Source organism: Hirundo rustica, chromosome 4 (genome assembly GCF_015227805.2).
Source record: "Hirundo rustica isolate bHirRus1 chromosome 4, bHirRus1.pri.v3, whole genome shotgun sequence".
NCBI lineage: Eukaryota > Metazoa > Chordata > Aves > Passeriformes > Hirundinidae > Hirundo > Hirundo rustica.
In genome coordinates, this window is record NC_053453.1 from 51,783,972 (window position 1) to 51,807,227 (window position 23,256).

Genomic DNA, 23,256 nt, shown 5'->3' on the forward strand with positions numbered 1-23,256 from the left:
CTCTTTCTTTGAAATGCTTTCTTCAAATACCAACCCCTAGCAAGGCAGGCCATGATGCCGATTGCTCCAGAGTCCTTGCTTGAGGTTCATTCTGTTTTTTTCATTTAAATAAATTCATACTGCTGCTCACTCATGCTGTCAGTCTCTTTGCCCTCAAGAAACAGGTATGTACTCCATCTGTGCAGAACATTCACACATTAATTGGCAAAAGCAGTTACAGTTTGGGGCTAAAATTAATTTTAAAAGTTCTAGTTTTCTGATGACTTTGGAGGGTTATGCTTAAATCTGAGGCCTGTGTTTGTTTTTCCTACAGGATATACAGACAGTCTGAAGATCAGAAGGGAATAGCTATGCCCTTACATAAAAGGCTACCTGTACTTACAGTGCCTTTTCTAAATTCATTTGGGTGCCATGATGGCTTCTGAACATGTTTCCTCTAGGCACGAGATCACACAGCTTTTAAGGCAGAGGGTTGTTCTGTTAAAATTAACCCTGTGGTCTTGTTTGAAAGGACCACCTCCCCTTTAAACAGAAACCTTATTGACAGTTCTTCACTTCTTTGGTAGGTATTTCTAGATGGATAACTGTCTGATGAGACCAGTTTTAGTCAGACAAATCATTCTTTCATGGACATCATGGATTTGTGTCAGCTCTTTTGCTATAGTTTATCGCCTATCACTGTTTTCCCCACCTTGAAAGTTTTCTTTAAAACCGAGCTGCTTACCTGTGCCAGGCCCAAAGGTGTGTACAAGCTCTTGGCAAAGCTGTGGCCCTTCTGGGGGATACTTGCTTTCCTGAAGAAACAAGGTGCAGGTAAACCAAACATACCCTAATTGGGCACCCAGCCTCTATGGTAACCAGGAACTTCTTGTGTATTGCTGAAGCATGAATAAAGAGTAAATCTTGTAATAAATCCCCCAAGTAGGATCAAATTACAATTACAACCAAGAATACTGAAAATAGATTAACTCCCATTTTGTTCCCCAGGATTGTTGGCTTGGAGCTCTCCATGTCACAGAAATATTGACACATCCACCATATTTATTTAAAAACATTTATTTGATTTTTCTCTACAGTTAAAAAGATACCTGTTAATAAAATTCAGTAGATTACCAATAGATTATTTTCTTCAAAGTGTAAGGCATAACAGTTTAGTGTTTCATATAAGTGTTAGACTTGAGAGGTTGGACTTTATTTGCATAAATACTTCCCAATAGCAAAAATTTTTGTTCCACATTATTGACTGATTTAGAAGGCACATTTTGACAGCTTATTTTTTTCAACTGAAAAGTCAATTAACAGATGCGTTCTCTTGCTATTTTTATTCTCTCAAAGAGGAGAAGATAGCACTTCTTCCCACTTTGTTTTCCATTGTTTTACTGGATTCTCTCCAATAATCTTTCTTGGATCCTTTCCAGTAATCTTTTCAAATAAAATTTTGTCCCAGAATTGTTGTTTTCTGCTATCTTTAAAAAAATTCCAAGCTCATTTAAGGGCTGGAGGGTGGAAGGGAAACTGTGGGTGTGTTGAGCCTTTTGAGAAGAAAACATCTGCCTTATTAATAGTAAAACCTTGGAAGAAATAAAATCGTGGAAATCCAGGTACTTTAAAGTATCTCATCTCTGTCACACACCCCTCCTCTCATGGTCAACTGGTTTTTTGCAGTGTAATAATTCCATACTAGCATGTTTCCATCTTTTTAAACTCAGTGAGAAACATGGTCTTGATGCCGGGTTCTCCCATTAGCTACAGTGGCACGTACAAGACAAGATTCTATGCTGCTGTTCATGCCTTGTAGGTGAAAGTAGGTATTCATGGGTTTTTAAAAATGAGGCAGGAGTCAGGTCTCTAGTGTAAAATAATTGCCTCTCTAACTTGTAAAATATTCCATGTACCTGGGAGGAATGCATTGGAAGAGAAATGTTCAGTCTGCAAGCCCTGGTAATTTATCTCCACTAACCTTATTAATCCCACCAGTTACATGCTGCCCTTTCTTCCAACCTATTCTGATGTTACTTTGTATAAAATTTACATTCACTCATAAACTTTGCGTAGGTTCATCTTCTCTTTTTGACTCCGTGGGGTGGCACATCTTGAGCTATTGAAACTCTGAGTCAAGCAAATTACGTCCCAAGTGCTTCATTCATTCTCCTCACGTCTGGCATTCAATTGCTGTCTTTATCAGCTGGTACTTACATGGTTACAACAGCTTTTTATCACTGCAAGTGGAACTCATGAGTAGTCTTTGGTTGTGCAGCTCAGGAGCCCGAGGAAAATTCCTGCTATCTTCTGTCAACCACCACTGCCCCAAAAATGGCTTTTCAACATGAGAACTGCATTAATAAAATGTTTATTTAGCACCTTTCAGGTTGAAGGATCCAAAAGCACTTTACAAATAACTACACACATCATCACTGAAATGCATCCAAGCAGAAACTCAGCAGACAACTCACTGCATACATTTCAAAAAGAACAGACCATGGCCAGCTTCTCGGCCAGAAAGCAAAGCTGAGGTTCAAATGACCTATCACAAATATGGACTGGATTTGGGGTTGGCTTTTAAGGTTTCCTCTGAAAAACCAACAACACGGTAAAGCTGCGTTCAAGCCAATTTAGCCATCTCAGGAAACTGAAGATTTGCATCAGCCCTGCCAGGATTAGAGTCTGTGGTGCCAGGGAGTCTGGCCTAATCCTAACCTGACATTTATATGACTAAACCATCCCCTCAAGGCAGAGGACATACCCAGTAAGTTCAAGTTGCCAGTATATAGTAACACAGTGCTGTTTTTTCACCCAGAATTCAGCTGTTTATACATAAACATCCCACATCTACAATCTCTACCTCTCTGCAAGCACCAAGCATCAATTTACAGACCTTTAAATCTTCCAGCTTTGGGGGAAGGGGAAATGTGACCTTCAGAGCTTCAGTAGCTACAATAGTCTTTCCAGGGAAGTAATAGAAGGCACTTGGCACAGCTGAACAAAGCACCTGGAAATTATGGGGAATGATCCTCACTCCCTGGGAGGACTCTTTCCAGCTGTAATGTTAACAGTTCATAAGAAGTATAGGCCAAATAAATTCTAAGCAATGTCTCCTTTTCTACAAAGTACTCTCAAATGCTGAAAACGTGTCATGAACATACACAGCCCAGTTCCTCCCTGTTGCAACTTGACAGAAGAACTTGAGCATAAATGTGTAAATGTGGCTTTGTTACTCTGAACTACATCTCCTGGCTGTGACAAGGATTACATTTTCACTCCAGCAAAGAAAAATTAAAAGGCTATTTTTATACAATTTGAAAGCACTTAATACAAAGTTACATTAATACACTGCATCATACGGCCTATCCGTGGAGAAAATACTGAAATACTACCATAGGGCTGTTCAATACTCATTTTTTCCTTTCAACTTTTTATCTTAATACTAGAAAATATATAAATCATTTACATGACTTTATGCAAAAGAAGGCACAGCTGGTTATAGTTTACACAAGCGCAATGCATAATATGCAGAAAAAGGGATTAAAAAGAAGCTTCACATCCCTGTTAGATACATTGTTGCAATCCATTAAGAAAAGTACTTCATCAACAACAGAAGTGTTCAACACTTGAGAGCTGTGATATAAAAAAATTACAATTCATTTAATGCATAACAGATTTATATATATTTTTATATATAAACACTGTTGAAAAATGCTAACATAATAAAAGTAGATTATCCATGTAATGAAAAGTGCAAACCAAAGTAATAAAGGGTTTCACAATGTCCTTCTCATGACACAGGAAAAACTCTCGCATAGGAATGAAGTGTTAAATCCACCAATACATCCTTGGTGTGATGAGGCATCATCAGGATTTCTGAGCATTTGGAGAAAGCAGTACTGGTGAAGAGGCTCTGTCCAGACTGGGGAGTGGCACTGGTATGTGACCATTTAGCAGAGTTGGAAACTGTAAAATGCCAAAGGTAAAAATTACTCTTTATCTTAAAACATTCAGCTCAAGAAGCACATGGATTTAACATTAGCAAGTGGCTCCAGACGGTTTCAAGAGTTTCGATGTCTGTACAGTAGGACATCTACCAAATGCCCGCATCAGCCATTAGGAACGAAGATAGAGGACAAAACCTGAATAATTTGTAAATGCACGAGGATATAAAAAATTGTGATTGGCTATTTTTTAAATAAAAGTTCACATAATACATTTATCATCGCCCTGGAAAAGTGAACACTATAGAGGACTCTTTGCCATTCATTCTGCTTCCAAAAGTATTTTTCAGTCTACATACTATTAATTACAATACATCCTTTTTGTCATTCTTTTAGGCAGTAAAGAGTTTGGCAAAAGTGAAAGCTGAGATGTAGTTTAAAGGCAGAAGAAGTACAACTGGGGATACAAAGCATGGGGAAAATTCATGTAATTACAGTTTTTGTATTCACTCAGAAATTACAAACTAGCTACACCGTTTAGCATGGGAAGCAGAATGTATTGTCATTTATTGTCACCTGCTGCTTTAGAAGTACTGTGCAAAAAAACAACCAATACAGAAGCCATGTATTCCTAGTTCAGGATGGCATCATGACTGCACCTTGCCTGCAGTGGTGGGTATTGACTAGCTCTTAACATCAGACCTGAGAAAAAGTAAAGCAAGTAGGTGGAATAAACTTGCTGTAGCATGAGGCAGGAATTATCCCAGTGTTAGATACTGATCTGGCCTCAAGGCCCAGCCCCATGAGCTGTGCTGGCTTTCTGTTGGCTTGAGGGAGACAGAGCTGAACAACTTGAAGCATCTGGTGTATTTTTACCCCGTATCAGATCAGTCCTTGACAGCCAACTGTGGTGTAACCACACCCTCCATGTGCATATATTGATGTGCTCATAACAAGTTTACTCTTCCACTCAGATGGTAGTTGGTGAGACCTGTCTTCCACCACTCCGAGTAAAGCTGGGCTGAGCAGCGTGGTGCTACAGGGGGTCTGGCACCATCCTTCTGGTGGCCCGAAATGGCTGATACCTCTACTTCAACCACACCAAACTTCAGGAAATGCTTCCATCACTTCTGCCAAGATTCATTAAAACACACAACCTGATTACAAGACTTCCCTGGGTATGTGTGGAGTGTGGGCTGGCCTGTGCAGGCAGCCTGAGGAGAGCTCTACCCTGACACCTACACTGGCTGACCCATCAGTTCTGTGTGGGCTTGGCCAGCTGCGGTTTTCGTTTCCTATTTGCTGTTAAAATAAGGCTTTGTGCTCTACAGCTTGTCATTTTGCCCTCTGCTTGAATCAAACATCATTTATAAGGCCCTTTGGGTCTCTCAGAAGGGAAAGCTGAGGCCACTCCTTATTTTCAGTCCCCCCAGGGAATGGCCAGCATGTGTCCATACAAGCTCATGCCAGATTTTGGTGCAGGCACTTCCCACCTGAAATGTCTGGCAGTTTCTAACCATGTATGCAAAACTAAGGTCCAGTAGGGGTTAATGAGTTTATCTAAAACAAATAAGGAGCCCTGAGCTCCATGTGCAGCTGGAGGTAGAAAGACTGACTATTCCAGTGCAGACAGTACCTGCGCAACTACTTGAGCTAAAGCCCAGCCCTGGATTTGGGCAGTAAGCCTCCCTGAAGGTTCAGAGACTAACCCAGGGACCCTGTCTAGCAGTAGCACTCCTCTGTTAGTGCTAGCCTTCCACAGCAGTCAGGGTGTTCCTTCCAGGGGTGTCCTTGCACCTTCAGTTGTGCAGATGGCCATTGGGTTCCTTGCCAATCAGCAGATTAACCTCATTTCTTCTGTGACTTAATGAATCATCTGTTTTGCAGCAGCTACAGCTGGAGCTGCAAATACCATCCCCACTAGGTTTTTCCTGAACCTCAGGCAAATGCTGCAGCCAAGTGCTGTGACCACTGTGGGTTATTTTATAACTTGTATTTACCACATCTCTGTAAAACTTTGAGAATTTTACTCTGCCAATAATCAGGAGAGAGTGCCTTTCTGCTGTTACGTACGGCGGGGTCGTGCTCAGAGGTTGTCCTTGGTTGAGGACACATGGATAATTGGGAGATCTAGAAATGGAGCCTTTGGGTTCAAAGAGCCCTGTCTTTCTGAGTGTAGCTCAGAAAAGTAGCTCATTAGGACAAAAGGATAAAATCACACCCACCTCGCGGGGTGAGACACAAACTGTCTTGGTTTTCCCAGAGCCCGTGTTCCAGCCCTCTCCTGGCTGGTCACTGAGTGGTCTGCAGTCTATTCCTGCAGCTCTGTTACCTGCTCTCTCTGAGGTCCAGCATTTATTGCTCTTTCCTTCACACAATATGTGTGTGCTTTCTGCAGCAGACACTGCCCTGTATGTTCTGACTGTGCTGCCAAGGATTGGAAGAGGGTACAAGTAAGTAGGCCTCTATAAAAGTGCCTGTTAATGCATGTATTTTCTTGACCTGTTTGAAAAGCTCCAGACTGATGTGAGGAGATGTTCCCGCAATATCTCTTCCATATGTGTGTGTTTAGCAATGAAACCCGTGCGATTGGGAAGACCTACCTGGAACAGAGTGTTTGGTCCCTGCAGCCTGGCAGGACTCAGAGGAGCAACAGGACTGAGGCTGCTCCAGAAGTGAATGCTGGACAGCAGCGGGCTGGGGGTCAGCAATAATCCATTGGGGGTCTGCAAGACAAAAACGCGCCATGACGCACGGCTCACAGCTCCATGCAGCACTCACCACCCCTAAAGCCTTCCTCAGCATCTAGTGGCTCTGTTTTCCAGTGAATTCAGATACACAACATGGTCAGCAGCAGCTGCCCATCCAGTCCTGCATCCTGTCTCTGGATACCTGCACATTTTATGTTCCTTCATATGCAAATTGATTTAATTTCTGTTTGCTTAATAAGATGCACAGTTATTGTTCATTTGAACCGCGCTCATGCAACTGTGTAAGATACAAAATAATACTATGTGTGCCCCTGTGCTTGCCAACGCCACCTAGTCTCCTTCAGAATCAGTTTTTACCTTTTGAAGTGCAGCAATTCCTTGGCCTGACTGCAGCTTTTGAAGCATTACTGCAATTGTGTGTGAAGCTGACAGAGTCACTGCTGGCCTTTGACATTTACTCCCCTGATGGCGCCTCTTTGTAAGGGAAGAGAGTTCAAGAAGCTGGCAATGCATGGGCTGAGCAGGGAGAGACAGGTGCATGGGCTGGGTGCCCAGGGGATCAGCAGAGAGCACAGCTGATTGTTTGGAAAGAACCAAAATGGTAAGACCTTAGAATCCAAGGCTTCTCCCAACTCAGAGGTGCCTCCTTCCAGTGCCACAATGCACAGGAACTGCTGGGATTGCCCTCAGCATTCTCAAAGCACAGTTGGAGGGGAGGTAGAGTTAGAGCGCAAGCAAATCTTCATTCAAATGAAAAATTATGTGAAGTATTCTGTATCCAGAATAACTTTTATTATGCCACAAAAGAACATGCGACACTTTTGAAAAAAAGTATTTGGCATAATGAGTTAATCTTGATGCCAGTTATCAAAATCAGTCTTATTTAGTAAAGCACTTAATGGAATTTGAGTACACACTTAGCAAGCAAGCATGTGCTTTGCTGTGTCGAACACCTGCCTCAGTGCTCTGCTGAACTGGAGCATCCTTTTGTCCAGAGTTTAAAATATGTAAAGAGAAGACAGAAGATAGAGAGTACCTGCATCTCTCTGTAGTAACCAGCAGGCCATGTATTCTGGTGGTCCCCACCAGGCCAGAAATAGAAACTCCCACACAGGGCAATTGCAGCTGGGGGTTTCCCTTAGCAGCTGCTGACGCCAGGGCCCATCACTCCTGCTCTCTGCCAGACCCTGCAGTGAGCAGGCTCACACAGGCACTGCCACAGCTCACGTGCTTTTTGAGTACCACACATTCATCTGCCAAGCAGTGAGTGCCTGAGGCATCGGCTGCCGTGTTTGGGGCTCTGTGCAGGTGCATGGGAACACAGACCTGCTGCGACGTGCTTGCACTGCAGTTCAAAATAGGGTCAAGCACTTTGGAATCAGCAGAAGAAATGGGAAAGGCAAGGAGCAGCAAACATTAAAGTTATCCTGGTGATTCTGAAAGGCTGTTTAATACAAAGAATCGTTTTGCTAAGGAATCTCAGATGAAGTGGGGTTTGTGGAGAATTGTGCAGGGAAAGGACCCTGCCACCCTCCTTGTGCTGAAGAAGGTGGATCAGAAACACCAAACCCCATGGAAGAAACCATGTTTGTCCCAAGAAGTAATAAACTGTGGTATCACTGGGAAAGCAAAAGGTGTTGATGTAATAAATCAGCAGGTCACAGGAGTACCAGTCAGGGGTTGGGATATATCTGCATGCCAACAAAAGGGGCAAAGAGTGGGTGGAGGCATGGCCAGGAGAAGACCTCAGTCTTGATCTCATCAAGTGACAGCTCTTGTCAAAAAAACCATAAACACTTGACAAGCAGGCACTTGTCAAGAGTCCTTTACAAACATGCTCTTCCCAACACCATGGTGCTTTCATGGGGAAGGAAATCAGCAGCACCAGCAAGAGCCCCTTTCCTGTGCCGCATTTCAAGCTGATGCTCCATTAGCAGGCGGCTACCGATGGAGATTTATGAGACTGACAACACACTGAATTAGGTCAGGATAAATACTCAGATCTACTTACAGAAGAGCCTACTAACCTTAAAACCAAAGATGTAAGTAGCTAGACCCAACAACATTCAACTAAGGACACAGTACTGTGGCAACTGCATCAAGAACTCCAGTGAGCACCCTCCATTCTTCTTCTCTAATAAGCTGCAGATATCCAGAACTCAAAGTGCAATTTTGAGGGGGAGTCTTCCGAAAATAATGAGGAAAAACTTGGAGGTGTTTATTCCTACCTAGATGCAGCCAAAGCAAGTCTTCAGAGAGACCTGAAAAACTGAGTTGCCCTCCATTCATCTCTGGAAGCACACTAACATGCCTAAAACAGTGCTAAGCAAAAGCTCATCTCTTTTGATGAGCAGAGCAGAGTCAGCAAGTTCTGCCAGAACCAAGAGCTAGCCAAAGCAAACCTCCTAATCTGTTTAATATTTAATGCAAAAAGAGCACAGGGCCTCCCAGGTTTGTTCTCAGTATTGCCATCAGCCAAGCATCAAAACCACCAGAGGAAACCTAAGTGTAAACAACACCACGACAAGCTACCCCTAAATTACCCACGGAAATTGATGTGTCACTTCATTTTCTGCCCACATGCAGCCATATGTCTTGTATTAGATGTGGAACCCATTGGGAAGTTCCTACTTTAAAAACGTCATTGTAATCTAAGCACCGGAACAGTTTAAATAGAGATAATTCATTGCACAGAGAGGATTATGTTAAGCAATGCTGCTCATGGCTCCTGACTTCTGTGACAGTGTGTGTACAATCTTGTCACTTCCAGCTGTTAGAAAGCAGCTAAGTGCTATCACACATACATTTCTGTTCTAAAATTGATTGTGTGTATCATGTGCCCTTTCACAGCATTCCACCTGAGGGTATTCCTCATGACCAGCAGGTACAGTGGAAAGCCATTTGAAATATCCTCTCAGGCAGCAGGACCTTCTCAGGACACATCACTCCTGGAGGAGACATCCTGTGCTGCACCTGCCTCTGGCAGCAGGTGTTTCACACTGGGATCTGATAAATCTAAGAACATTTGAGATATGATGCATGTTCTTCCTTGGATAATGGGATGAACAGCATATTTCCAGTCTAAATTATGGCTTTAGTTATTTTGCATTGTGATATTACAGTGATATGTAGTTTTCATTTTATATTCACTAGGACAAGTGTTTAGGATACAGGGTACTTCTTATCCACACTAGAAAAAGAAGGCTAAAGGAGAGGCTAAAAGCTATGTTGCTGTATAACGAAAAGTTTAAATAATTAGACCCAGACTCTACACAGATGCCATATGCCTCTTCTGTGATAGGACAACCTGTAAAAAAGATTTGTGATGGCTTTAAGTTGGGTAGCACTCATCACAGCCTTAGCTATCCCTCCTGCTAACGCAGTGCTTCAGTCCTCAACACAGTTCCCTTCTACATCTTTCAGGGCAGTAAGTACACCAGCACATAGGTGCACAGGAAAGTTAAATATTCAAAGAAGTAATTACAAAACGAGGAAGCAAATCTCTGTTTATCCTGTGGTTTGGGGCAGCAGCAGATGGGTTTGAAATAACTCACGCTGTCACCGTGTCTGGTTGGCATCTCATGTTGTCAGATTTGCTCCCTACATAAAAGCTACCGTGGTTTTACCACAGTTAGAGGTTATAAGTTTGTCAATGCATCTCAGTTTTGGTTTGCCACGCTTCTGTTCTTCCTGCCAAACATAACTTCACTTAAAGGCTTTATGATGTCAAAAATGACCGGTGTCAGCCCACAAACTGCTCTTTCTTGGTGACACAACTTTGCATCTTGGAGGCTTACAGGTGTACCTGAGCTGCACAAACTCGCTCTGCAGCCAGCTGACAAGCTCAGGAGAGCAAGCGCTGTGCTGGCTGAGAGCACCTGCCACTTCTGCCAGGCCTTTGTGCCGTGCAAGCACACAATGCTGCCCGCATCAAACACCTCCAACACGTCTAACAGAGAAGAGGTGATGGGATTCTGAGCACCATGTGACTTCTAGGCAGTCTGAGGGGAGTGAGGGCTTGTAACACACCTTTGTCCTTATTTATTTGTTGTCCAGTGTGCTACATACAATGCTAGTATTAGCATCAGCTGTTACTTCAGGGCTGGGGATCTTGGGGGATGATCCACATTGGGATAATTTTATTCTTGGAATTTTATTTGTCTAATTTTGAGACAAACCTCACCAATTAACATAATGTCATGTGTATGACATATCACAGAGTCATATCTATATGATTTTCCTATTTTGAGCCTCTGAACTCCTAGGCTTTTTTCATAGAATAGCTTGAAAATGAGAACTTGCTGTTGACATTGCCACAAATATGTTATTAAAAAGAACAAAATAACCTTCTGGTTATTCAGTAGGTCTGTACTAAAGGGAAGCTCTGGCAAGTACTCTGTGTATTTGTATAACTTCAGAACTCGAAACTAACTTCAGAGCCTGTCTTAGAAACCACTTAATTTGTTCTGTATTCAGAAATTAACGAAAAGGTCACACGGTTCAAATGGATGCAACATCTAGTAGAGAAATCTAACCAAGCATCCCACATGCTCAAGCTGTGACCTACAAAACCCCTGTGGTTTTCTTTTTGGCTTTTTCCTGGGTTTTTTTGTAGATCTGGAGGCTGGTTTGAACCGATAAACAATTCACTAATGGCTGCTCATCTCTTTATTCTTTCAGGCAGTCTGTGAACTGTGATGGCTTTTCCCACACTCAATTAGGAACAAACCTCAGGAGAAATCTACTTTCCACCCCTCATTCAGAGAACTGCTGTGTTTCCCTCTTTCCCATATGTTGGGGTTTTTTTCCCATCAGATGGTGACAGACCCACAAAACTAACATTCCTGGCCACATGAAGGGAATGCCTGGAGACAGGCAGGTCTTACCTGTGCAGTGAAGAAAGCTGGAGTCAGAGATCCCGAAGGAAGCGCGGGGCTGTTGAGGGCGATGGAGGCAATGTCGGTGCTGGACAGAATCATAGGTGGGGCTGAGATTTCCAAGCCTTTGGGTTTTTTAGCCTTTGGGGGAAGAGATGGGGATTTGGTCTTGGAGCCTGAGGAGAGGTTCAGAGGCTCAAGGGAATCTGAGTCGTGGCAACTGGAGTCAAGGAAGAAGCTCTTGTGTTCTGTTGAGAGGGGAGAGGTGGGAGACAGAGATGGTGACCTGGAGGAGGATGATGATGGAGATGAGATGCTGACACTGTTGGGTAGCATTAAGGAAGATATTTTAGCTGATACTGAAGAGTTGAGGAAAGCAGAGGCAGCTGCTGTTTCAGAAGTTGAAGGCAAGGACACCATGGGCCTCGTAACTTGTTTGTCTGTTTTGTTTGTCACAAATCTGATAACAGTCCGGACTTCTTCAACTGGTGTGTTTCCTTCTGACTTCTCCAGTTTTTCTGTTTTGATTGTCTTGTAAGGGTCTGGCTGGTTCTGCAGAGAGTTGATAGTGAAAGAGGAGTACAGGCCAGAGTGGATATATTCATTACGGCTTGTGCTTTTCAGTGCTGACAAGCTGTGCTTGTGCTGATCCCTGCTCTCCGAAGGCATCTTACAGTCGCTGTCCTGCAGCAAAAGGCTCTCTCTGCTGATTTCCACAGCATGGGGATCCATTTTTAAAATCTCAGGAAAGGAGACAAACTTGTATACAAATTTTTGTCCGATCACTTTCTTGATGATGTTCTGCAAATACAAAGAAGGTGCTAGAAAGATCAGCATTTCAGAGGCACCCATTACTGCACACATAATGGTGGGGGGCACTGCTCCCTCATCAAGCTATGCAGGTCATTTTGTGGGGCTCCAAACGCTGATCGCCCTTGGCTTACACCAAAACCTCTCTCTGCTCAGCCAGGGAGTCCACTCCTGGCTCCTCGTGGTTTCCAACAAAACCACCATCACTTGGTGACAAAGACCTACTGGCGGCCTCTTTGACTGCTGCTTCCTCTGCAGCAGCTTGGGAATATTTTCTTTCCAGTAAAAGCAATTCTGCTGCCTTGTGGATTCAAGCCATACCACCAGTTGCATTCCACAACAAAAGCAAACTCCTTCATTCATGCCTCCTAAAACTGACACCGACTACCCTGAGGATGAAGTACTCTCAGAACATCTGCAAGGAACAAAACCACCTCAGCCCCCTGGCCCCAGTTATTTGTCCTCTGTTCCTTACCACATAAGGAAAGGATTGAGCTAAACTTACAGTGATTGTCTTTCTGTCAATGATCATGAACTTATGTCTGTGAAAAATGCAAGCCCTTGCATGGGCTGGAAAAGTACTTGTGTCCTACGATAACCCCTGCACCATCCCCAGGTCTGCATTACGCTCAGGATGCTCACTGGTGCAGGCAGAAGGTTTTCATCAGTCTAAACTGATTATGGAAATTAATTACTGGAAAGGTCCCAAACTTCTCAAAGGTTTGTAGAACCATTTATTTTTTTCTTGAAGTGTCTCCTTTATGTAAAGAACTGATTCCTTTTGAGACTTTTTATGAGTGTCTTGTTTCTAGTCCTAGAGCTTCTGCAAACCCAGGTTGGCTGCCTGCTCTAACACAATTCCCAAGGATGTGTGAGCTCCTCCACAAAGGCATTTTATGGCACAGGCCTAGCCTAGGGACTGGAACATTTATCACCCTAAGCCAAGTGCTGCAGAACAAAAGAAGAAATATGTCCTGAGATTTCCATGCTAATTTCTCTCTTCTTAAAACCCCTGGTGGGGAGTTTAAGTCACCTCTGAAAAACCCTTTCTGAGAGGCTTCCCTTTAGTCCAGCACATCTACTGCACCTCCAGCTGGTATTCTGCAGACATCTGCTCTGCTGTACATATGGGAATGTAAATATTTACAAAATTCCTAAAAATCTAATTGGTTTTTCATTCTACTACAGCTTCTGACACCAACAGTGGAAGCATCTGTTAAACTGACTGAAAATGAAAGAGAAAATTAAGGAAAAGAAACATCATCTTTCTCTATATACAGAGAACATGTAATGCTGGGTGCTTGTAGTGCCTGCACTACACCTTGTTCAGTCACAAAGCAAGGATCATTTTGTGGAAGAAGAATCTGCACTTGGGTATCAGAACCTCTTCTGTCTTTCAGCTGAGCTACTGCACTTTGTAATTCATCTATCAATGTCCTGGAATTTCATTCAGGCACCTTCTTGAATATAAAACTAACCCTACAAAGAACCCTGGAATGTAGCTTTGCATCACAGGTCAGGAGCTGTGGCAGAAATAGAAAATGTTGTTTCCCAAGTTGATAACAGAGACCTGTAGCAAAGAGCAGAATTAAATTCAGCAAGTTCAGACTAAAGGCACAAAATGCCCTCCTCCATGCTGAATTGTACACATATATCTACCCACCTGGCAGATGCTGCTGTGTCTTTTTTTGCCTTCCAAAGGTTCAGGACAAACAGCCCACAGAATCTCAGTCTGCAAGAGCTTTAATTCCCATGGCTTTGGGCTTGGCCTAGATTTTTTTTTTTTTTTTTCACTGCTAATTAGGTGCAACATCAGCTGATTGCAGTTTTTCTGCATTCTTGATATTGCTTTCTTTTTCCAAAGAGCAAAAACTCCAAAGTACTCACATATGGGAAAAAAAAAAATCCCAACTGGACTTTTGTTTTCTTTCTTTAATATATACATTTTAATTTAAAATAATGCCTCCCCTCTGCTCCTGGCAACTTTGAATTACGGTTAAATCAAGCACTAGCAACTGAGATCCTCCTTGGAAAATGTGACTCCCAGAAGAACAAGACTGAATTTATTTAGGGATTGCACTTTTACACTGATGCAGGCTTGAAACGGGGAAACATTGCTATAAAAAGCAACTGTATGGACTGGTGAGTTTATACTTCCTTTGTTATTATTAAATACGGTTATATTTTAAGAACATTGCAGTGCTGCTCCTCCAACTCTGCCAGCCTGCAGCAAAGGCCCACTTAACAATGGCTGGAGATGAAAAGATTCGAGTGCAGATCCCTCAAGCACTTTGCAGGCTTCTCTTAAATGTGTAGCCTGAGGAAATCTCCACCAGCATGCAAGAGAAAATAAAGACACAAATTAATGAAGTGCCTCAGAAAGGCACTGACTTTTCCATATTTTTTTGACAAATAACTGAAGGTAAAAAGCAGCACATTTTCACTATCCCCTCAGTGATCTGTCAGAGTCATTCTGAGCTATGATGGTTCAAACCACAGAAGACAGTGACAGGCACCACAACAAGCAGTTTGAAAGGGCAAAGAATTGTGCCTTCCTGCATCTGCAGGAAGACTAGACCACTAGCTTGGTAGAATGACAGTAAGTGTATGTGAACATTTAGCCCTATTTTATTGTTGTTTCAATTTTCTATGTAAATTCCCTCACGAACAGGCTTGCAATGAGTGCTAGTGGCTGCTGGCCAGGGCTGCAGGGAGCCAGGGTAGGACTGCTGGGTCCATGAGCTGCTGTGGAGAAGAAATAAGCAACCAGGACAAGAGCAAGGGCTCCAGTCCAACAGCTTAAAGAAAAACCAAAACTTATCAATAGACAGCAGTCTCTGACACTCAGAGAGAGGGCAGGCAGCAGGGAGTGCCCCTCTTCTGTTGGCTTCCTGGACGCTTTACACTTCCCTTCCTCTGCCCCCAGTGTACCAAACAGTGACCACAGCAAACGTGCCCACCCCACCCTGCTGAGAAGTGCTTGGAAAGCTGCTGACAGGAGCTGGGCAGAGCAGTGCCTGCTGCCTGCTCCAGCACATCGGCCGTGCAGGGGAGCTCAGGCTTATTCACACCCCAGCACTTCAGGAACTCACTTTATGAGCCCTTCCAAAGCCAGCCTCACCCAAGAGCTCTGAATCACCAGCTGCAGGGACGGGTCTCCTCTGCCCCTGTCCCCCACAGAGCAGCTGGCTGAGCTGGATGCCAAAGGCTTGGTGGACTGATTCTCTCTGCAGCTTAAACTAGACTATACTGGGGAGGGGTTGTGTCAGCTACTGCATATGCTCTGCTGAAATCGATCTGTGTCTGTGTTTGATTTTTATCAGACTCCTACTCTGTGTTTGAACCACTGAGAGCAAATGTGCACCTATACTGCCAGGGTGACTGAAGGATTCTAGTGGCTTGGCCCAAACCTGCTAGCTAGCAAGTTTGCTGGCTGCAGGAGCTACTTGGGAGACTGAGCTGGGAAATGGGATGCACTTCCTAGTCAAATTTCAGATTAATGAAGGATCTCAGGAGCAGGAAGATCATTTTTCCCTCTTTCCGGGAAATGACCTATAATCACGATGCCTGAAATCTCAAAATGTATGGCAGAGCAGAATGAACTTGTCTGTACAAAACATCCCTGGTCAGAAAAGAAGAAAAAGCAGAGCTGTAGCTGCTGCTCCTAAGTCCCACTTGGATGTGTTGCAAGTTCCCTGGCTCTAAGAGTTCTGAGGGGTGCAATATGTGTAGGAACAGAGGCTACAAATTCCCCTCAGAACTCTTACCCAGGGTGCTGCCAGCTATTGGGACGCCTCTCCAGACAGAGGGCTGCTCACTCCAGTGTCTGAAGTACATATGCTAGCAGGAGGTACCTGTGGCAGGATGGTTTGCTCTGAAAAATGGGAGTGTGTCCACCTCAGCATGTGCAGGCAGGCAGATTCTGCTAGCATCACAGGTTATGCAGTTATGCTTATTACACTGTGTGTGTAGAAGCCAGATTTTGAAACATTTTTCAGGCACAGATGCTACACACTGTGCACCTCTACTGACCTTTGGAAGATCAAGGCTCCCATTTAGCTGGATTTCAGTCTTTCTTCAATCACCTCCATCTGGAAGATAAAGGTGATTTCTCTGGCTGGCACCTATGACCAGGTTTTCTGCTCTCTCTCCTGCAGTTCACTGGACATCCCTTTCCTCTCACATATGGACTATTTTTCATCTCACATGGACTATTTTATGTGTCTTTTTGAGGCAGGAGTTCTTGGGTTTTCTCCTCTACCCGTCACCTCTTACTGAGGGTCAAATCCTTTACTCCCATCTTTCCATACGGATAACACTATATAACCATTTATGCCATTTCAGCCAAGCACTTTCTTGACTTCCACAAATCGCTGCTGGATGGAGCTCCTTCCAGTTTTCTATAAAGGTACTTTCTAATGCCCCTTAAAGTAACACCTCTCACCTGCACCACTACATAATCTATAGCTGGTACTCCAGCACAATCACACTGCTATTGCTTCATTGCAGGATTCTATTTCCCCCGAGATGTCTTACAAGAAGACCTTCCCAAAACTGAAACAGTAGTTTTCATTATCACTTTATATCCTGAAGTTCAGCAGGCACCCAAGCAAGGGACCCTTGCCCAAAACAATTCTTCTATGCTTCCACCCACACTTAGACATTAAAAATAAGAACTAGTAACCAGATTACCTGTTATGGGAGGGGAGAGAATGCACTGGCACCTCTGAATCCTGAGAGCACCTGAGAAGCCCTGTCCCTGCACTGCAATAAGCACAGAGCAGCCCATATTATTTTAGTGCTATAAATCATACTGCCATGCCATCTAAACAAGTGGGCAGCCATTAACTGAAACTAAAACTGAACCAGACTGAATAGCACTCACTGAGTAATGCCTTGGGCCACGTACTGTTCAGAGAGGATGCAAAAATATTGAATAACTGCTCATCGCGACAGTATGTGACTGTGTCAAGATGCAACATAATTCATGCAAACATTAGGGTTATCCAGGGAATTGTGATTCTTTTATTTCCTAACTTCTGAGGATTTGACTTCCACTATTGCTACATCCTATTAATGTTCATATCAGCATGTAATTTCCTGGATTCACCCTCCTTCCCTCAAAAAAAACCTCATGGAAAAACTCACTGGCTTTTCTCTTGTGGCATCATCTTGAAATATTCATAGGGACTTCCAGTAATATTGAAACCCCTGGTGATTTCCAAAAGATATGTGCCATTACAGCTACCATAAAGACAAAATAACTGGGTAACTTGAGGGGAAAAAAGATACTTTTAAAGGTATTTTACTTCAACTTGAGAGGAAAAAAGGTACTTTTAAAGGTATTTTACTTCAAGCTAAAGTGCTCAGTGTGGGAATAGTGCTGAAGCATTTTCTTGCCTGAAAGCACTACAAGAGATTTCTGACTGGCAAAAGTGTGTGACATGATGGACACAAGCTGTAGGTAGAGTGCAGGATGCCTCTCCTCAGTGCTACCTGTGCTGCTGCTCTGTTGAGGCAATAGGGGAAATGCATTAAATAAAAATAAGAGTGGGTGTGGGGAGAGAATTTGGGAACAAATGAAACAGGAAATGGAGTCTTCAAATGATCTACAAACCTTTAGCAACTATAATCATGGCAGCAAATTACAATCAAGACATGCCATACTCTACATTTCCTGGGGTGCTTTTTACATGAATTTAACATAAATCTAGCCATCAGCCTCAACAGCATGTCATGCTTGCTTTTAAAGCAAGTATGCAGGCACAGGCCTGCTTTTAAAGCCAGGCTAAGGAATTTGTCCTAATTGTGTTATTTTTCTCCAGTACTGGAATTAATTTACTTTTAAGTTCAGATGAATCAAGTGATGAATTTTAACAAGCCAGTGTTCCCCCCAAGCAAAAGGCAGAGCTCATAAACCCCCATTTATCCAGCAATCGGGTTTTATTTCTCCATGGTGAATAATTTCAAAGATAGACCATGAAACATTAGTTCAGTGTCAACTGTATGCAGTAAGAGCAGAGGGTGGTGCAAGAAGGGAAGGTCCAGCCCATGTGCTACCATGATGTCTAAAAAATCACTGACCCTCGTCTCAAACTCATGTGCTGCCAGCTCACTCAGGTTATAGGTAGAGAAATCCCTGTCAATAATTCCATAGTGCAAATGAAGTCTTGTCCAGAGTTCTGCCTCATCTTTCCTGCTGCCTCTCCCCCATTTGCAGCTCAGTGTTTGTCCCATTTGTTTAGTGTACACCCCATTTGCCCCAGCTGCCAGCACATTCATCGTTGCACACAAATAGCAAGGGGACAAGGATCTCAGAAGGTTCCTTAAGGCTGCCTCAGAGTCTAGACTACTTTTGGGTTTATCTCACAAATTGTTGAATGTTCTAAAGGAAAAGAGCATTAAAGTCTGAGAGAGGCCCTTTCACCCCCCCAGTGCTTCCTTTCCCTTTTGTTCTGCAGGGTGAAGGAAGAATGTCAAGGAGCCTTTCCTCCCTTTCTTGACTTCTTCCCTGCTGTATTATGCAGCACAGACTGAACTGAAGGCAGAGGAAGCATTTAGGACTGAACCCACTGCTGAGCACACCTTCCCACTCTATGAGGATTTACTATCTGCTATCTTATGTCATTATCTCTCACACTTCAAAATCTGCAGCAAGTTGCTCTGTCCCTCTGCACTCGCCCAATAATACACCTTTCTCCACCTTCTGGGAACCTACAGGCCACAAAACACTATGCTCACAGAGTGAGAAGCTTCCACTGTTTTGTTCTAAAGGAGTTACTCTTTCAATTTAAATAGAAATAGCCATAGGTTTGGGTTGGGGTTCAAACCCTGACTGCAGTACATGGGGAAGAAAGAATTTATCCTTCTTTCCATCTAGGAGCTATGACCTCCATTGGACTGCAGAACGCCTGAAAGAATGGCCCAAATCCTTGCGCTACTCTTAGATAAAACTGTCAGACAGAAGACCATCTCTACAAAGAGCAAGCAGTCGCTTCAGCCAGAGCCCTGATGAAGAAACTATACAGCCACTCTGGCAAGATGCTGCTTGAGCAGAGACAAAACAAATGACAAAGGTGTGTGTGCTGGGGGCAGGGAACTGGAAACAGAACAGGGGTTAAAAAAAAAAGGTTAAGGGGTAGAAGAAGCAAGAGAGTCTCAGGTAAGGAGCCATTATATTCCACTACTTCAAAGAGATCAGAGAGATCTCCAAGCGTAAGTGCTACAAATATGTTGTTCCTTATTTTTAAGCAATGTCTGTTCAGTCACTATGCTCAGCGTATCTGGGCTCTGCCTGGCTATGCTGTTCACGCACCAGCAGGCACTCTGTCTCCACTGATCCCAGTCAAGTCTATAACCAGAGGGGTTGGAGTCCTATAATGAAGCAAGCTTCCCCCTGCAGAGCAGAAGCCTTTCTAGCACTTAGTGGAGGGGATTCATCACACCAACTGCCTGCAACAGCCGCTGTACTGTCCTCACCGAATCCTTTTGTGCCTTCTCAGTCAGGCCACCTTTGAACCACACTAAGTGGGAAACTGACTTCTAGTGGACAAAACATTAACACCTCTAAATCTGAAACTAAATTTTTTTTCAGGAGAAGGAGCCCCTGTGGGTCATGAAAAGTCTGATCATCCAATTGTTCATTGTTAATTTGCAGTCAACATGATTTTTGATCGCTGTGTTAGATTGACTGCATAGCACTGTGCCCTGCAAGAATTAGTGCACTACAAATAATACATGACAACCGTACTCTAAGGTCAGTCCAGAAACAGCATCTACTTTCCTCTGCATTGTGCAGACAGCAAACATGTCCATTGTGCTGAAGACTGCCATTACTCACTGTATAATCTCCTCTCAGCCCCTCTTCTGAAATTCAAGATGAAAACAGGCTACTAAGCATGGCTGTGAAGTTTTCCTTTTTAATACACAAAATCAGTAACAGTCTTTGTTATTAATATTATCTTAAAGAATACAGGAAACAGTAAAACTAATAACTTGGAATTTATATATTGTATGGAAAAATATCCATTTAAGGAGAACTAATCCTGAGATTATTTAATATCAATTAGTAAAAACAATGTCATATTTATCAAAAAAAGGGTGTGGAAACAGTTTGGAAACTCCTTGAATTTACTGGAGTCTAAAACGGAGAAATGTGAATACACAAGATTTTTGTTCTACAATATTTGTATATTTGTGTATTTGTGTAGCTGTGTAGTTGTGTAGTTGTGTAGTTGTGTATTTGTATGTTTTTATATTTGTATATTTGTGTTCTACAATCTTTTCCTTCTAGCATCTTGACTAGTTAGAGGAACTTCTGAATAGCTTCCACAGAGAGGTGAAATATTAACTGGTAGCATTTCTTTTTTCTTAGTCTGCATGAGAATAACAAAATTTACCTTGTCATAATAGTATCTGAGCGCCCGGCTCAGCTTGTCATAATTCATATTAGTTTTGTTTTTTCTGAGTCCCCACAGCTTAGCCACTTCTTCTGCCTTGAGTAGCTTGAATTCGCCATCATTAGACGTCCAGCAAATGAGGTGCTCGTGTTTCTGGTCTAGCAGCAACTGCAAAAGGAACTGCCACAGTGTGATTGCACTCTCCATACCTACAAGGGACAAAGGAGAGCAACAGTGTGAAAAACATTTGGGAGCAGGTGTTCCGCCCAGCGCTCATTTCAGTAATAAGCTCTGTGCAGGACTCATCCTGCGTAATTGAGAAAAGGAAGCTACCACATCATTCACAACCAAACATCCACAAGACCTACAGGTCTTCCACTGCTTTTCCAGTATTTTTCCCACTGCTGTTCTCTGAAGGGACACACAAAATAGAGGAAGTATTTAGAAAAGCACTGCCCACAAAGTTCACATTATACAAGGCCACCACCAGTTGGCGTCTTCCATTCATTGTAAGCAATCACTCTTTAAAGGAACATATAAGGGGGGGAGAAAAGGACTTAATATGACTATCCACTGAAATGATACTAAAAACCTGCTGTTTACTCTCAGGAGGAGTATACTGGACTTGTTTGGATACATCACTGTGAAAAAGGGGAGGAAGGGAAGACCAGAGCAACTGCCTTTGATTACAGGACCAAAAGCTGCATCCCTTCCACCTCCCACCACCAGACAGCCTTTGCCTCTTTTGTTTTTTTCTAGAGCCTGAAATTACTCTTGCTGCTTCTGTTTGCCAATTCAAATAGCTCAGAAGATATTTTTTTATTTTTTAGAAAAGCTGGAAGTTCAGTACACTTAAGCACAGCAAAGTAAGTGATGTTTACCCTGAACCTCTCTTTAACAGGGATCTTTTCTTTTGTTATCATATGTACTACTGAGAATTAGGAATATTTTTAACAGCGCCCAAGTCCCATATTTGAGGTTGTTTGAATATCTTTTTCTCTGCTAGATGTTGTTTAAGTATATCATTTTCCTTTGCTAACTGCCTGTGCTACTGAGCCCTCCCCAGAACAAACCTTTTGTTCAGGAGCTGCAATAAAAGCATAAACTGAAGGCTGGCTATATTCCAACTCAGCACACGTATATACACAACTTAAAAACTGGGAGCATTATCGCTGCTAACAACTTATCATTTTAATGAAGATGGAGCTAAAATTGACCTTTTAAACTACAGAATCATTAAATGAGGTTTTCACCCACTTTCAGAAACATTCCCAGCCTTCGCATGTTAACACTGGATCAAATAATTTTTTCTTGGTCTCTTCTGATTCTTAACTCGGATATGTTACGTCACAAAATTATTGCCGGTACTGATTAATTGACTATGGTGCTAATGGGGCTAATTATTACCCGACTTGCCTCTGTGCATGAAACAATGGGTATTTTTTTTTCTTTATCTAGACAAGCTCACGATTTTTAGCGCCCTCGTTCATTCTGTTTCCCAAGACATTCCCTGGCACCCTGTCAGTGACCCAGCAGGTGAGGCAGGCAGGATGCCAGGCTCGCTGCCGCCCGCTTCCCTGGACGTGCGAACCACAAGAGGGCACAAGGCTTCCAGCTACGCCCGGCAGGGAACGGCGGGAGGCGGCGGGAGCAGCTCAGGCTTCGTCCCGGCATGAAGGAAACCGCCGCGCGTAACGTCCACGGGTAGGGGGGGGAGAAAAAAAGAAAAAAAATATATATATATTAAAATTGCATAAGCTTCACTAGTGTAAAGCAAGTTAATGAGACTAGAGAACGTCGTCAACAGTTCTGTGGAAAAACGGGATGTACAGGCGTGTTTTGGTCCAAATAATTTCCAAGTAACCTGGCCAAACAAGGGCTGGCAGAATCAATGATGATTTTACTATTCTTCAAAAATCCTCATTTCTCTAATAAACTGAGAGCCCCGTCTGAATGACAAAGACAAAACTACTGATGCCCAGCCGAGTGACACCGTAACTGCACAGTACTTTCAAAGGTCGATTTAGGCTCCTAGGACTGTTAGGGACCCTGGAAACAGAACAGCCTATATGGAAGGTTTGGCGCTTTCAAACGTTGCATTTGCCTCATTGCAATTTTATACAAATCCTTTTCCACACAGAATAAAGCAAGGAAAAAAAAAAAAATCATAGCTAGGATTAAATATACCTGACAGTTACTCGGTTTACAGCCTTTAAAAGCTCCTTTAAACGACACCCTCTTTGCAGATATTAGCATCTTTAACGGATTATTTATCTTTAACTTCATAGATAATACAGTGTCCCTATTAATCTGGTATCATAAATATACAGATACGCATCATATATGTATATACTTTCTAATACTTGTAACTTTTGCAATTTACTTTGCTAAAAAGGTGTATTTATACATAGTCATATTCCTCTTAAATAATCCTATTTTTTTTACATCACATATTTTGCAGCTATACCCCATATAATTTCAACTTGCATCATACAACTCTTCCTAACAAGAAATCCCAAAGAGAACTTTTGTT

General features: G+C 42.8%; 1 protein-coding gene across 5 annotated transcripts in view; it reads right to left on the reverse strand.

Moving 5' to 3' along the window:
- Nucleotides 1–1,047: 1,047 nt before the first annotated feature.
- ELK3 (ETS transcription factor ELK3) overlaps nucleotides 1,048–23,256 on the reverse strand; it is a 37,134-nt gene continuing 14,925 nt past the window's right edge. The window contains exons 2-5 of one of the 5 annotated variants that reach the window (XM_040062301.1): nucleotides 20,724–20,932; nucleotides 11,524–12,315; nucleotides 6,530–6,652; nucleotides 1,048–3,948 (exon numbers count right to left, since the gene is read on the reverse strand). In XM_040062301.1, the coding sequence (XP_039918235.1) occupies nucleotides 3,850–3,948; nucleotides 6,530–6,652; nucleotides 11,524–12,315; nucleotides 20,724–20,930 (1,221 nt within the window). In that variant the 5' untranslated portion in view covers nucleotides 20,931–20,932 and the 3' untranslated portion in view covers nucleotides 1,048–3,849. Of the gene's footprint in view, nucleotides 3,949–6,529; nucleotides 6,653–8,003; nucleotides 9,945–11,523; nucleotides 12,316–13,987; nucleotides 14,027–16,356; nucleotides 16,375–20,723; nucleotides 20,933–23,256 lie in introns of those variants that run through there. The other 4 variants (XM_058420330.1, XM_058420328.1, XM_058420329.1 and 1 more) reach the window with 4 other exon arrangements.